The sequence below is a fragment of the Pisolithus orientalis genome (genome assembly GCF_024613125.1).
Source record: "Pisolithus orientalis strain OTSU chromosome Unknown F5J12scaffold_31, whole genome shotgun sequence".
Classification (NCBI taxonomy): Eukaryota; Fungi; Basidiomycota; class Agaricomycetes; order Boletales; family Pisolithaceae; genus Pisolithus; species Pisolithus orientalis.
In genome coordinates, this window is record NW_026260812.1 from 49076 (window position 1) to 63942 (window position 14867).

The 14867-nt window shown below is 47.7% G+C and overlaps 4 protein-coding genes across 4 annotated transcripts; 1 reads left to right on the forward strand and 3 right to left on the reverse strand.

The window, feature by feature from the left end:
- The first annotated feature begins 756 nt into the window (after nucleotides 1-756).
- Nucleotides 757-1898, forward strand: F5J12DRAFT_323015 (uncharacterized protein). The gene is made up of 4 exons (XM_051738894.1): nucleotides 757-790; nucleotides 853-1102; nucleotides 1155-1263; nucleotides 1322-1898. Exons 2-4 carry the CDS (start codon nucleotides 916-918, stop codon nucleotides 1791-1793), a joined length of 768 nt encoding a protein of 255 aa, XP_051597180.1. The 5' UTR covers nucleotides 757-790; nucleotides 853-915; the 3' UTR covers nucleotides 1794-1898.
- A 586-nt stretch (nucleotides 1899-2484) lies between these two features.
- Nucleotides 2485-4110, reverse strand: F5J12DRAFT_849741 (uncharacterized protein). The gene is made up of 8 exons (XM_051746478.1): nucleotides 3967-4110; nucleotides 3708-3892; nucleotides 3443-3645; nucleotides 3274-3389; nucleotides 3038-3227; nucleotides 2707-2983; nucleotides 2617-2676; nucleotides 2485-2546 (listed from the first exon to the last, which is right to left on the reverse strand). Exons 1-6 carry the CDS (start codon nucleotides 4054-4056, stop codon nucleotides 2946-2948), a joined length of 822 nt encoding a protein of 273 aa, XP_051597181.1. The 5' UTR covers nucleotides 4057-4110; the 3' UTR covers nucleotides 2485-2546; nucleotides 2617-2676; nucleotides 2707-2945.
- A 672-nt stretch (nucleotides 4111-4782) lies between these two features.
- F5J12DRAFT_323008 (uncharacterized protein) lies at nucleotides 4783-5888 on the reverse strand. The gene is made up of 2 exons (XM_051738893.1): nucleotides 5487-5888; nucleotides 4783-5419 (listed from the first exon to the last, which is right to left on the reverse strand). The coding sequence occupies exons 1-2, from the start codon at nucleotides 5534-5536 to the stop codon at nucleotides 4897-4899; spliced, it is 573 nt and encodes a 190-aa protein (XP_051597182.1). The 5' UTR covers nucleotides 5537-5888; the 3' UTR covers nucleotides 4783-4896.
- Nucleotides 5889-7634: 1746 nt separating this feature from the next.
- Nucleotides 7635-8108, reverse strand: F5J12DRAFT_784919 (uncharacterized protein; the record flags this gene model as incomplete). Its single annotated transcript, XM_051743133.1, has 3 exons — nucleotides 7635-7700; nucleotides 7747-7859; nucleotides 7913-8108. 3 exons carry the CDS (start codon nucleotides 8106-8108, stop codon nucleotides 7635-7637), a joined length of 375 nt encoding a protein of 124 aa, XP_051597183.1.
- Nucleotides 8109-14867: the final 6759 nt, after the last annotated feature.

Here is a 14867-nt window from a genome sequence, read left to right on the forward strand (position 1 = left end):
TGGGTGGTTCAGATGAACCTCTGGGAATAGCACTGTTTAGGCTGGGGAAACCCCTGTGATGCCCTGGGATCAGGTCCATTTATGCTGGGGAAATCCCCAGGATGCCCAGGAAACAGGTCCATTTGGACTAGGGAAATCCCCAGGATGCCCAGGAAACAGGTCCATTTAGGCTGGGGAATCCCCCAGGATGCCCTGGGAACAGGTCCATTTAGGCCAGAGAATCCCCAGGATGACCCAGGAACAGGTCCATTTAGGGATTTGGAGCGTTAAGCACAGGTTTTAATGTAGTACAAATGTAAAGACTGCACTTGAAAATTAATTACACAAAACTTCAAAGGCAAAACTTGAAGTTTTTGTGAATGCCTCAATGTTTGCTAATACATCAAGTTTTTCCTTTGAAAAGTTGTCAAATTAATTTTCAAGTACAGTTTTTTACTTCTGTATGACATTAAAACTTGTCCTTAACTCTCCAAAGTCTGTTGGGTTATCAGTAAAAGGCTGCCTTGCTTGACCCTCATGTCACGAATTGAGGCTTAGGTAAGCTTCGTTTTCAGACCTGCAACACTGCCCACCCCCAGATGCCTGCTGTTGCTGACATGAGGGTTTTTACTGCCCAGACGAGACGACGGCTGCCTTGCTCAACCCTCGTGTCATGCATTTTAGCACATTTTTATATAGTAGGTTCTGCACCGCTGTGGGGTTCGACTGCATGGGCGCTCTAGTTCGTCCCATTGTGGGTCCACTGGTTCGTCCTATGAAACGTCCTACGTGTGCCGAACTCTAGGCTTAGGTGAGCCTCGTTTCCTATCGATCTGTTGCTTTGCACATTTCTGCTTCGTCCTATATAACTAGTGCGATGGTATCCCCCGAATCCCCTCCAAGCACCGGACCCAGTCATTGCAACCCACTCTATCGATGGCAAATGCCACTACCACTATGCTCCTGCACGAGCATGAGAGCTCGAGACAGTACAGTGTTCGAGATTTCCTACGCATAGCGAGAACTCAACCAGCGGCAACGGTCGGCGGATGTGATCTATATTACATTCCTTCCCGGTCTTCCTGCTATCATGAATTTCTTCTTGTCCACATTCATGTTGATCGTAAGTACACTGACTACTCGAGTATGATCGTGCCCTGATGTTGTGTTGACAGGAGAGACGCTCATGGTCACCATCGAGCGCAGCCCGAGTAACAATGGTATGCAAGTGATATCCTCGAATGGTGGAGTCGCAAGGGACACTATCACAGTCGTGCGAGCCAGGTATATCCAACTCTAATGACCTGCTTCAGTGACTGACGTTTCTAATATCCCCACGAAGGGAGAACCATGAGTACTGGCAAAGAGTCGGCCAGGATCCTGTACTGAGGGGTACACTTCGATGGGACCGCTCTCCACCCCATCCCTTCAATATTACTTTCTTCGCAAGCGCCGCATCCACCACTTTTAAACACTACAATCTCTATGTTCGGCAATGCTATTGGTATGCAAGGGTCACGCTGGCTGCCATGGAAAGAGCGTTTCCCCCTTGCTCCAGGGAGGGCACTACGTCATTTTCGAGGAGGTGGTTTTCAATGTTTGGGAGCTACAAGCCATCACAAGTCCAACTCCTCGTCGATCTTCATACGATCGCCTGCCAAGGTTTACCTATCTGCCGGCCACCTACCTCCTGTGATCCCCACCATGGAAGCCGGACGACATGCGACTGCCTTCGTCATACCACACATTCTCCATGGTCTTTCCATGCTTATAGCCAACTTCCAGAGGCCTCTGTCACATTCGGCGTTGCCTGAACTAGCGGTTGTCATTGTAAACCGACACGATGACCAGTTCGCCGGAGGAATACTCGGATCCAGCATGTATATGGAGTCCCACTAGGTGGATGACAACTGCGGCGATCCGGAGGAATTGGACTTCCAAGAGACAAAGCTCGATGATGCTAGCGGATGAGCTTTGATCATCTGTTGTAGATATGTGATTCGAATTTTAAGTACGCAATTTACCTATACCATCACTACGTCATGCTGGCATGGTACCGTAATAGTTTTTTCATTCCTATGGCCCTTATTATCTCTATTTTTCTGTACATGATTGTGTAGGTGCCCTAATAGCTCGAATAGCACGCGACTAGTCCGTCCTAGCGTTATGATTGCGACGACATTGTGCACCACATCTTCGTGTGTCGGACCCCGGTCATCAGAAGCGTGCGGACTGGACCATCTCCGCCCAAGTTGTAACTTGCTCAAACCGTGTAGATAATCCACCACAGCAGAATTCAATGGCTTTCCTCCCGCCCGAGACTTGTATGAGGCTCTGCATTGCCTTCGTGTTCGACTCCGCGGGCATCGCTTCTGGTCTATTTCTTCAAGGTCATTTCCCTCGACGTCTTCCACTGCGTTCCCTCTCATCTGTCTCTCCACGTCTTCGTTCCCCACACAATCCCTCGTCTCCTTACATGCGTGTGTATGAAGAAAGAATTATAAGGAACGACGAGGGTAAGCACGAGTTGCGACGACTCTGCGAGGGTGTAGCAAGTCACACTCGAGTTGGATAGTATTTGACGTATAGCTTGTCAGAGCACTTATACATACCATCAGAGAACTGAGCGTGACATACAGCGTACCGTAGAAATCAAACAGCTATCTTGATGTCACGGTCGCTCTCCACCTAATCAGACTTCATGCGAAACGCGAAACGAGGACTTGCCTAATCAGTTGAATCCAAGCCTAACCACGTCCACGCTTATTATCGCTGACTCGGACCCACTCCCGTCGCCCGGCCGTGGTAGTATGAGTTACACATACAAGTACATATTGCGCATGCCTTGAAGATTTCCGTGCGACAGAAAAAAGGCTCCGAAAATACTGCTGGTGCGAAGGCAGATGGGAAGACAAAACAAAACACCGAGGTCCTAATAGATTACAGGTTTCCTTTATGACTCAGAATTAACCTACCATACTGCGCTTTCTACCTCTGAGGCGAACTAGGGGCTGTCGGTCAGAGAAACACAGGCGGCACCATAGGGAGTATGACTCACCGTCATCCAACCGTTTCTTGATTGCGGACCAGTGCTTTTTGAGACGTTTCTCATATGAAGCGAGAACTGAGTTGAAGAGCGGCTCCGCGTCTGGATGCGTTGATGCGAAAGCGCGTTCGAGCGCATAGAGGTCGACCGCTTTGTCCTCCACTAGCGAAGAATGGTAAGCGAGACCAAAGTCGATCAGCACCTGGTACGCAAGTAAGTGAACTTGAACGATATCACGGCGGCGTAACAGACCAGGTCCTTTTCCCCCTGCGGAGCATCATATTCGAAGGGGTCAGGTCGCCATGAATGATGCCCGCGATGTGCATCTTTGCTATTTCGACGCCGATCATACTCAACAGATCGTCTACAATGGAATGATTCGAGTAAACGCAACGCTTTTCCTATAGAAACCCTTACCTCGCTCGACACCAAATTCTGCAAGCGCAGCACCTTCACAACGATCACGGCCAACGCCATCAGTTGTATCGGAATCCTGGGCCTCCATAACCTCTGACGCTCCCGGAAGTAAGACTCGCACTGATTTACCATCGACCCACTCCAGGCCCAACACACCCTCGGCCGCATCGACCATTCTGATTCCGGGCACGTTCACACCGGATCTGAAGGAATAATACTACGTGCTCGGACGAAAATAAAGTTGATAGACACCGAAGGGGCGTACCGTAGGCATCGCATCAGCGCGCGGGCTTCTCCAGCTACTCGTTGTCGAGCGAGCGACGCATCGAGGGACAGATGTCGGTAGCGCTTATTGAATCGATACTTTAGTAACACTGGAACCGCCATCGAGCAAGTGTCATGATCGGCGTGCTTCGCGTTCTGTCGCAACTCGGGATCCCTGAGATACGCCTTGTAGACTTTTTATCATGAAATCATTGGACGATGAGTAATAAGAATACGTTCGGAAGAAGCAGAGAGCTAACTTGCTGCTTCCGCGCCCTGGTGTATATCAGCTGCGCAGAACCAAGTAAGCGCTGTGTCGGCGATGGGGAGCTCAAGGAGGTTGACGGCATCGCCTTAGAGACGTGTGTAAAGTCAGACAGGCAGCTAACTTCCGGCCCGGTTGCGGCCGCTGCGATGTCTGACGCCGCACGTGACAAGGGCTCCAGCTTATCCCACGCGCACGACTCGGATCGGGTACCGTGCCCAATGCGCATGGCACTTCGTACAAGCTTGCAGAGCTGCGGCAACTATTCCATGCGCTTCTGCTGACGAAGTTGTCGCATAACGAGTATAAGCGGATCGGGTCGTATTGTTTTATCGTTGCTCGCCCGATAGATACAGGAAGTATCGTGGAAAGCGAGGTCACAACACTTGTTATTGCGTAGATTCTGTCACCTAGCTGCTCCCTATTGCATGTCTATAGCTTCTAACTCATAGTTGGGTACCCACTTGTCCTAAACACCATTGATTGACGTGATCGATAGAAGAAATGACTTGCTGGCGCTTGAACATTCCAGCGGCACTTGACCTAACAGTTAGTGAAATGTTGTCCATTGAAGCTCTGATGGCTCGAGAAAATAAACGTCGTGGGTATCTATAGACCGTGCTCACGGAGAAGTCCAACAGTTGATCCACAGAATGACGTGGCTCCCGAGTCTTTCCGACCTTTTCCGTTTTGCCCATTAGGCCCTACTTCAATGCGCTTCATCGGAAAACAGTACGAACTACTGTGGTTATCCAGAATACACTGTACAGAAGTCAGAGTCACTACGCAAGTTATATACTTGTGGGCAAAGATTCACTCCCAAAAGCCGTGTACGAGGAGGGTTAAAACAAGACCCGAGAAGACTATTCGACCTTTGACATCGCCAATTTTTGCTTTTAGGACATTCATCCCACCGTTACCGCCTTCAGGTCCATCCACCAGCGGTGTTGGGCTCACGTCCTAGCGTTGGGTCACAGCAGCCATTGACGACGCCACCAGCGGGTTGAAGCCAGTCTATCTGTGCCAAAGATGTCTCAAGGCATCCAGTTATGGCCGACTTGAAGGCCTGGAGACAATCAGGTGTGATGATAAAGGGATAATTCACAGGAGGTGGGCAGGCGCATGTGTCCTGATGGTAAATAGCGTGAAGGTCCACAAGGAGTTGTACCTGCGACAGCTTGTGGCTTCCAAATATCGCAAATCTCCTCTTCGAGAACGAAGTAGTTCCCTCCTTAGAGCAAGATGGGAATACCTTCGCCATCGAAGCCAGAATGACCTTAGCGTACCAATGACATTGGCGCACGTAACAGTTGTAGTATTTGAACGCTGCGGATGCGGTGCCGGAAATCGAAACGATGTCCAAGAGGTGGGGTGGATGGTCATGCCATTGAAGTGTCCCCATACATACGGGAATTTGACCAACCCGCTGCCAATACTCGTGGTCCTCCCTAGGCAGAGAGATCGAAAGCATCAGCCACCATTGTAATATACCTGAGCTGGAGCAGCACAACGTACAGGCTCGCACAACGGTGATCGTATCTTTTGGCTCGCTCGATGATGAGCATGAGTTTCTCTCCATCAACTATGGCATCTCAGCATAATTGTAGATGAATAAGTTCAATGCATGCACCTATGTCGACGCGGGCAAGAAGAAATTCACGATAGCAGGATGACCAAGAAGGAATATGATAAAGATCACATGCAGCGACCCTTGCTGCCATTTTGATATTCCTCGCGACGCCCAGGAAATCCTGAACGCTGTACTACTTCGAGGATCCCCACAGCTGTCCAGAAGGCACGACATGTGCATCACCATAGTAGCAAGTCAAAGGGATCAGGAGTGTCATAGCAGGCAGATTGAGTCGCAACGAAGAGGACTGGTGTTATTGAGAGACAAGTTCAGTCGATATAGCCGATGATGTCATGCAAGCATCAGGAGGTCCTATCATGTTAAAGTTGGCAAATTCCTAGTGTTTTCTACACAAAGCACAAAACATAGTGAAAAACGTTGAGGGAAATGACCTTGAAGAAATAGACTGGATGTGATGTCTGTGGAGTCAAACATGACAAGGAAAACCCTCATGCAAGGCATGAGGAAAGCCATCGAATTCTGCTGTGATGGGTTCATCAGTAGACCACTTTGTGAGCTGGTAGTCCTAGGGAATCTGTCCAGTGCTGGACAGCTCTGGACAGCTCTGGCCAGCAAAAGTGATTTACTGATGTTATCTATATGGTTTGAGCAAGTTGGAACCTGGGCAGAGTGTCAAGTCTGCACACTTCTGATGACCACAATCCAATATCCAATATATGAAGGTGTGGTCCACAATATCATTGTGATGAAACCAGAGGATCCAAGTATTCCTCCAGTCAACTGGTCATCATGTTGGTTTACAATGACAACTGGTAGTGTGGGCAATGCTGAATGTGGCAGAGGCCTCTGGACATTGGCAATGTGGCAAGGCCATAGAGAATGTCTAGTGTGATGAAGGCAGAAGCATGTTGTCTGGCCTCCAAAGTGGGGATTATAGGAGGAGGTAGGTGGCTGGCAGGTGGGCATAAATCATGACAGTAGTTGATGTGAAGATATATGAGATGTTGGACTTGTGATGGCTTGTAGCTCCCAAACATTGAGAGCCACCCTCCAGAAAATGAAGCAGTCCCTTCCTGGGAGCAAGATTGGAATGCTCTTGCCATTGCCACTAGGGTGATCCTGGCATACCAATAACACTGCCAAATGTAGAGTTTGTAGAGTTTAAAAGTGGTGGATGCAGTGATTGCAAAGAAAGCAATATTGGAGAGACAGGGTGCAGAGCGGTCCCATCGCAGTGTACCCTTCAGTGCAGGATGTTGACCAGCTCTTTGCCAGTACTCCTGATGCTCCCTTTGTGGGAATATTAGAAACATCAGTTGCTGAAGCAAGTCATTGGAGTTGGATATATGTACCTGGCTTGCATTACTGTGATAGTGTCCCTTGTAACTCCACCATTAAGGGATATCACTTGCATACCATTGTTACTCAGGATGCACTCAATGGTGAACATGAGCCACTCTTCTGTCAACACAGCATCTGGGCATGACCATGCTCAAGTAGTCAATGTACCTACAACCAACATGAACATGGACCAGAAGAAATTCATGATAACAGCAAGACTGGGAAGGAATATAATACAGATTGCATGCACCCACCATTGCCACTGGTTGAGTTCTTGCAATGCGTAGGAAATCTTGAGCACTGTACTGCCTCAGGCTCTCAAACTTGGGCAGGAGCATAGGGGTAGTGACATGTGCCATTGATACCCCAGTCATTGCAACCCACTCTATCGATGGCACATGCCACTATCCCTATGCTAAAAGGATTTGAAAATACCATTGGTGCAAAGGCAGATGGGAAGAAAAAACAAAACACCAAGGTCCTAATAGATTACAGGTTTCCTTTATGACACAGAATTAACCTACTGTACTGCATTTTCTACTTCTGAGGTGAACTAGGGGTTGTCATTCAGAGAAACAAAGGTAGCACTATAGGGAGTATGACTTGCTGTCATCCAACTGTTTCTTGATTATGAACCAGTGCTTTCTGAGGTGTTTCTCATATGAAGCAAGAACTGAGTTGAAGAGTGGCTCCACATCTGGATGTGTTGATGTGAAAGTGCATTTGAGCACCTAGAGGTCTACCACTTTGTCCTCCACCAGCAAAGAATAGTAAGCAAGCCCAAAGTCAATCAGCACCTGGTATGTAAGTGAACTTGAATGATATCACAGTGGTGTAACAGACCAGGTCCTTTTCCCCCCTGCAGAGCATCATATTCGAAGTGGTCAGGTCACCATGAATGATGTCTGTGATGTGCATCTTTGCTATTTCGACACCAATCATACTCAACAGATCATCTACAATGAAATGATTTGAGTAAATGCAACACTTTTCCTATAGAAACCCTTACCTTGCTCAACACTGAATTCTGCAAGCACAGCATCTTCACAACAATCAGGGCCAACACCATCAGTTGCATCAGAATCCTGGGCCTCCATAACCTCTGACACTCCTGGAAGTAAGACTTGCACTGATTTCCTGTTGACCCACTCCAGGCCCAACACAAACACATCCTCAGCCACATCGACCATTCTGATTCCAGGCATGTTCACACCAGATCTGTGAGGAATACTATGTGCTTGGATGAAAATAAAGTTGATAGACACTGAAGGGACATACTGTAGGCATCACATCAATGCACAGGCCTCTCCAGTTACTTGTTGTCGAGGGAGCAATGCATTGAGGGACAGATGTCAATAGTGCTTATCAAATTGATACTTGAGTAATGCTGGAGCCATGTCCTCTGCCATCAAATGAATGTCATGATCAGCATGCTTTGCTTCTGTTGCCACTCAGAATCCCTGAGATATGCCTTGTGGACTCTATTATGAAATCATATGATGATGAATAAGAATACATTCAGAAGATGCAGAGCCAACTTACTGGAGCTTGACTGCATCACTTTAGGCACTGTTCATCCTCCAAAGTCAAAGTTGAAGTTTTTGACAGTCTATATAAATTTATTGTTATTTTTTCAACTTTGGCAAAGTAGTGATGTGATGTTTATATAAGCTGTGATGCACATGCAAATGTGAAGTCCAAGTTTTGGGCTTCTGCTTCAGTAATGTAGTCATGTGATGATTATATAAAACAACAACACAACTTGTAGTTCAATAGATAAGGCACCATTCACCCTGCAAATGTGAAGTCCAAGTGTTCAACTTCAGCTTCAGTTAAGAGGGTCATGTGATGTGAACTATCATGTGCATTGTTATGCCTGAGTGCAGTGACTTCTTCAAATGGAATAGGCACAAAGTGCGTGAGGTGGGAGACTACGGGCCAAACTTGTTGTAACCCCTATGGCTGAGTTATCGCAGTATCCAGACAAAGGTTCTGTTCTGCTGGCAAGTATTTGCACAGAGAAAGGAACAGGATAGAGCGAAGGGATGAAGCTCAGTTGCAAGCTATCAAAAAACTACAGATACAGGACGAAGTACATAGGATTATATACCCCTAAGTACGAGTACCATGCCAGTCATGACAGACATGTCGCGATGTGTATCCGCAGTAATCAACAATCCCATCAGTTAAATAAATATGAGTCATACGGTGTCATATGATGGGGTAGGGGGACAACGAAGGCTGTACTGGCTGGCACAATCAATGCGCAGTGGGGAGCCTGACACCGGAGCTATAGTACAACATGTAAACGACAAACACGAGTCAGAGACGAGTTAGCGGAACAAGAATGAAACAAGTTGTCCATCAAAGAGAGCAGTGGAATACTGGATCACAGTGGCGACACGGTCTCGACAGGTATTGGAAATACCTTGACAGCAGGAGATCTGAACGTTCCCTGGAGCATTCGAGCCCCTAGGATGGTGACAATTACGAGGGATGTGATGAGGCATGTGATGCATGTGACCACGAGGAGTTGAAAAAGGAAAGACCCCTGACAGAAGCATAACATCACCCCCCCTCTAAGGTCCTCAGACCCTTGAGGACGGGCCAGAAGTCGCATTTGCCAGATGGGAGGATAGGGGTTGGTGAGTAGTGTAGATGCGGAAGTGAGTTCTATTAGCAATGGGTGACGATGGCAATGGAGTCGGCAGTTCCTCGAGGGCTGGAGTAAAGCAGGAGCCACATCTGTTATGGCATGATCAATGTCCCAGGTAATGGCACTGGTAGCAGGCATGCTGATAGAGGACATGGTCAGGTGGGACTGGTGTCTGCCCTCCAAGGTGGAACCAAAGCTGATCAGAAGGGACAGGGATGAAGGGAGCTGCAGGGAGAGGGTTGGCACTGTGGACGGTGTTATGGTAGTTTTTGTGCAGCCCAGCCCATGACGCATCCTGCAGAAGTACCTCCCAAGCAGAGTTGTGAGTTCCCATACCTAGTCACACACCAACCTCTTTAAAGAGCTCTCCCGAATCCACATACCCTAGTTGCATGGCATGCCATTGCTTCTCCTTCTCCTGATCCAGAATGTTGTCTTTTAATTTCAAAACTGATGGTTCCTCTTGTTTTGGTTTGATCTGATCGAGAAGTCGAGATGCGGGCAGTGCCAAGAACTCTCCAATTTGTTTTTGACGTAAGTGGTGATACACTCCACCAGTAATGGCTTCGGTAAGATCCGAGGAAGCCTTCTCCAGCATGTCGATCATTATAATTTCCGACAGTGGCATGGTGCCCATGAGCTTCCTAGTACGAACTTTTGAAACCAACCCATTGATCATGTCTGACGCTCTGTAGATTTGAGACAGCAGCCCAAAATACGCAACCTGTTCTGGTGAGCACCCATCAATGTCATCCCCATCGTGGAAGACATCAAGTGCCCTAACAATGTCCAGGTAGTCAGCTGCTGAGACTGGTAATCTTTGCTGGTCAAGCCTGGCAGAGGTGGTTGCTGCGAGGAGGTCGAGGGCTGCGTGTTGAGTGCTATCAGAGTAGGTGGTAAAGGTGGTGCATAGGTTGGCAGGTTCAGGAGCATCAGTGCTACCGGTGGTGGCTGCTGGGCTATTGGGGTCATCACCAACCTGCACCTTACCCTTTCCCTTGCAGTTACTGTCTCCACTGAGGGGGACTCTAGCCTTGGGTGTGGGGATGCATTAGATGGAAAACCCCTGGAGCAGGCGCGGTCCACAAACCCTGGAGGCAGGGGGTGATACCGAGTGGGGTTGAGAGAGGGGTGAGGAGAAGCCAGAGACATGAAAGCCAGTGGGGGATGTTGGGGGTGAGGTTGGGGCATAGACAACGATGGGGGGGATGAGCCCATCATTGTTGGCATTGTGAAAGGATTCAATGGCAAGGGGGAGGTTGGCATAGTCATTTTCAGTGTTGACAGAGTGGGGGGAATCCATTAATTTCTGAGGTGTCGAGCGAGCTTGTACTGGTTGAGGGCTTCTGACGTGTGGTCTTTTATATGTTCCTCAGGTTCACAGGTATTTGACGAATGGGGAAACCCTTTCCATTTGACCAAATAGCACCTCTTACCTCTTTGACCATCAGTCCTGTGATTTAGAATTGACTCGACTTCCCACTCAATTTCATCATCCACCAACTCTGGAAGAGGTGCTGCAGGTGCAGCTCTGTGTGTTTGGTTTTCAATGAAAGGGAAGATCCAAGAGGTGTGGAACACGGGGTGTACCTTCCACATTGGTGGGAGGTCCAACTGGAGGGCAACTGGTGAAACCACCTGAGTCACCTTGAAGGGCCTGAGATGTCAGGGCACAATCTTGTCACACTGGTTTTTGATATGAAGATGCCTGGTATCCAGGAGAACGTGGTCTCCTACTTTGGGTGCAACATAAGACCCTTTTGAGCATGAATGCATCAGGTCTTGTGCTTTCTTGTGTGCGAGGATTGCAATGTCTCGGTTTGAGGCTAGCCGTTCTAGCCTTTCATCTATGGTGGGTACCAGGGTGAGCTGAACCTCTGGGTAAGGGGAGGGGTCATATCTGAGGAGAAGGGAAAACAGGGTCATCTGATGGACAGAGTGCACCCTTGCATTGTGAGCAAACTTGGCAGAAGGAAGCTTGGCAGCCCATGAGTTGGGGAACTCGGAGCAGTAAAGTTGTAAGTACCCTTCTACCTCTTGATTGATGCATTTGCTCTCTCTGTTGGTCTGTGGGTGATATCCGGACAAGAGTTTGGTTTTGACCCCTATCGCCTTGTACAACTCCTTTGTAAATGATGATGCAAACTGGGGTCCATGATCTGAGATTACTGACTCCAGAATTCCATATTGGGAATATATGAACTGATGGAACAGTCGGGTGAGTCTGATGGAGTCAATAGTTTTGTGACACAGAACAAACAGGGCGGCTTTAGTAAGACCCTGATCGACAACCGTGAGAATAGAGTCATATGAATGTTCTCCTGATACTGGAAGATCGGTGATAAGATCCATTGATATTTGTTGGAACAGAAACACGACCTTTGGGGCTTCATGCAGGATGACAGGCGGTGTCGGCGGGTGAGTAACCACTTTGGTGGTCTGACACTTTGGACATCCTGTGATGTAAGCCTTGATATCTTTTCCCATACCTTCCCACCAGACTTCTTTTTTCATTTTAGCGAACATTGCCTTCTGCCCAGGGTGACCAGAGGATTTGTGGTCATGATAGGTTCACATACAATGTTGTTGGTGTTCGGGGGGGATGTAGAGGCACATGGTTCCAAACCATTTTGTTCCATCTTCTGCAACAGTGATGTTTTCCTGAGCTACTGGTCCTGTAGAGACCTTTGACATGTCGTTCTTGATGCACTCATACAGGTTGGCAGAGATCACATAGACTCCCCTGGCTCCTTTGATGAATTGCTCAGAAGGGCGAGCCTCAGGCAGCCAATTCTTCTTTGGCTTTTCCTCAGATGGGCAAGAATACAGCTTGGAGTTTGTCTTGGATTGTGTTAGATGAGCAGGAAGATGCCCAATACAGCAAAGACAGTTGATTTTTAATTGTTTTTGCAACTTTGTTATTGAAAAGGAGGGTGAAACAAGATGAATTTGAGGACCCACCCCCTCCGAAAGCCAAAGGTCTGGGGGAAGGACCGTGGCTACTGGGGCAGGTTCCACGGTTTTGTTCTTGTGAGAGAGTGTGTTGGCTGGGACCTGAAGATGGCCAGCCTGCCAGGAAAAACAAATGGGGTAGGACTGCACAGTGGCAGCCCAATGAGCTTGACAAGGGGTGAGCTCTTGAGGCTCATGGTAGTATTTGAGGTTTTTGTGGTCAGTGAAGACCACAGTTGGCTCGATGGGGGAGAGGAGGTATGGACGGAAAGCCCTGAGTGTGCAGATAATGGCAAGCATTTCCAAGTCATAGACCTGGTAATGCTGTTCCACACCAATGAGGGACTGGGAAAGGTAAGAACAGGGGTGCCATTCACCATTGGCTCCTTTCTGTGTGAGTACTGCTCCAGTTCCAAGTTTCGAAGTGTCGGTAAATAGCACGAAAGGCTTCAAGAAGTCTGGAATGGTGAGGACTGGAGCAGAGCATAACAAAGACTTTAATTTTTCGAACACAGAGTTGCATTCTGGAGTCCACTGGTAGGACACCCCTTTCTTGGTAAGGTCGTGGAGAGGACGAGTGACACTTGAGAAGGAGGGGATGAATTTTCAGTAGAAGTTACAGAATCCAAGGAAGTGATGAAGCCCTGTAAGATTGTCAGGGGCTTCCCAGGTACTGATGGCATCAGTCTTCATCAGTGAAGTCTCCATACACCCTTTTCCTATAATCATTCCAAGGAATTCTATTTCTTTGGCCTCAAAGACACACTTGCTGATCTTGAGGTGCAGTCCTTCTTTCTCGCAGATCTTCAGGAACTTGCGTACTCGAGTTCGAAGTTCTTCCTTTGTCCTGCCATGAATGGCAATGTCGTCCATGTACCCCACTTGTTTTCCTCATTGAGACTCGAAAGTCCGACCCATATATCTTTGGAAAGAAGGTGGTGAGTTGCATTGTCCAAAGAACATTACTGTTGGTTCGAACAAGCCCCTGGGTGTAATAAATGCCCCTTTCCACTCATCTCCTTCTTTGACTCAGAGGTTTGTAAACCCCCAGCGTATGTCAAACTTTGTGTAGTATTTTGATTCGATGAGCTCATCAAACAATGCCTGTGCATTTGGCAACAGGTGTGCATCCTGGATGGTAAACAAGTTGAGGTAGTGGTAATCTTGAATTAATCTCTTCTTTCCATCCTTCTTTGCAACGAAAAACACCAGAGCTGCTTGTGGCGATGTTGATGGTCTAATCTTCTTACATTTAAGGTTTTCATCCAGGAATTCATCTAAAACCTTTAGTTCATCAGGGGACATTGGATATACTGCTGCTTTTTTGGGTTTGAAATCTTCATTCAACCAGATTTCGTGGTCCAACCCAGGTCAGTGGACTGGTAACGGGATATCTTCCTCTGAGAATACCTTGGTGAACTCCTGATACTCGACAGGAAGAGTGACTTCCTGTTTGTCAGCCACCCATGCAGCTTCCAGCTCTGTGGAAAGAGTTGTTTTGTTAATTCTGATGGGGTTTACCTCTGTCACTGCGTTTCTTCCATCTAGAACCCTTGGATCCAGAGACAACATTCCTATAGTTGGTAAGCTTCCAGGTTTTGGTACGTACCCGTCATCCCAACAAGTAATCTTTCCTGTCTCCCAATTCATCCGTGGTTTAAATTCCTTGAGGAAAGGCATTCCAAGGAGCATGTGCTCCTTTCCGACTAGTGGGCCAACATAACACTTGACTCATATTGTGTGCTCTTTGATTTCCATTTTCAGGGTTACCTTGCAGGTGACCCACTCAACATCTTTTCCAGTGAACGACGTGGTCTTGAACTTGCTTTTGACCAGATATGTTGGTATCTGAAGCTTCTGTACCATTCATTCCGAAATGAGGGAAACTTCTGTGCCCGAGTCAATACAGGCCCATATTCCTGCCTTGTAGTCTGATAGAATGACCATCCCAAGAGGTGATCGAATTCACATGTTTGATTCATCATCTACAGAAGTACATTTAGTGGACAAAATAGCAATGGGACTGACTATTGCAGGAGATTCGTCAGTCCCCTTTAAAAACCCAACAGCTTCTGTTCCTCCTTGTTTGCAAGACGATCTCCGACATAAGCAGTCTTCATCCCATCTTCTGAGATGACCACGCAAACATTGGAAAGCTGGGTTTTGACCTTGACTTTACAGTCACGCTTAATGTGACCTTCAGCGCCACAGTTGTAGCATTTAATATCCGAAGTGGATCGTTTTATGCTTCTTTTACATTTGTCAACGCCCATCACATCAGGATCTCAGGAACTTCCACGGTAATGGATGAACTTTCTTTCATACTGAGATTCCTTCCCTTCGAGGATATGTTTGG

Excerpts from the sequence above, each read along its gene's own strand:
- F5J12DRAFT_323015 (XM_051738894.1), top strand. The coding sequence starts at position 916 with ATGGCAAATGCCACTACCACTATGCTCCTGCACGAGCATGAGAGCTCG. Across the intron at positions 1,103-1,154 it reads TGTCCACATTCATGTTGATC|GAGAGACGCTCATGGTCACC; the intron begins GTAAGTACACTG and ends TTGTGTTGACAG. Across the intron at positions 1,264-1,321 it reads ATCACAGTCGTGCGAGCCAG|GGAGAACCATGAGTACTGGC; the intron begins GTATATCCAACT and ends ATCCCCACGAAG.
- F5J12DRAFT_849741 (XM_051746478.1), bottom strand. The coding sequence starts at position 4,056 with ATGCCGTCAACCTCCTTGAGCTCCCCATCGCCGACACAGCGCTTACTT. Across the intron at positions 3,646-3,707 it reads GCGCTGATGCGATGCCTACG|ATCCGGTGTGAACGTGCCCG; the intron begins GTACGCCCCTTC and ends TTATTCCTTCAG. Across the intron at positions 3,390-3,442 it reads AGAATTTGGTGTCGAGCGAG|ACGATCTGTTGAGTATGATC; the intron begins GTAAGGGTTTCT and ends ATTCCATTGTAG.
- F5J12DRAFT_323008 (XM_051738893.1), bottom strand. The coding sequence starts at position 5,536 with ATGCTCATCATCGAGCGAGCCAAAAGATACGATCACCGTTGTGCGAGC. Across the intron at positions 5,420-5,486 it reads GATCACCGTTGTGCGAGCCT|GGAGGACCACGAGTATTGGC; the intron begins GTACGTTGTGCT and ends CTCTCTGCCTAG.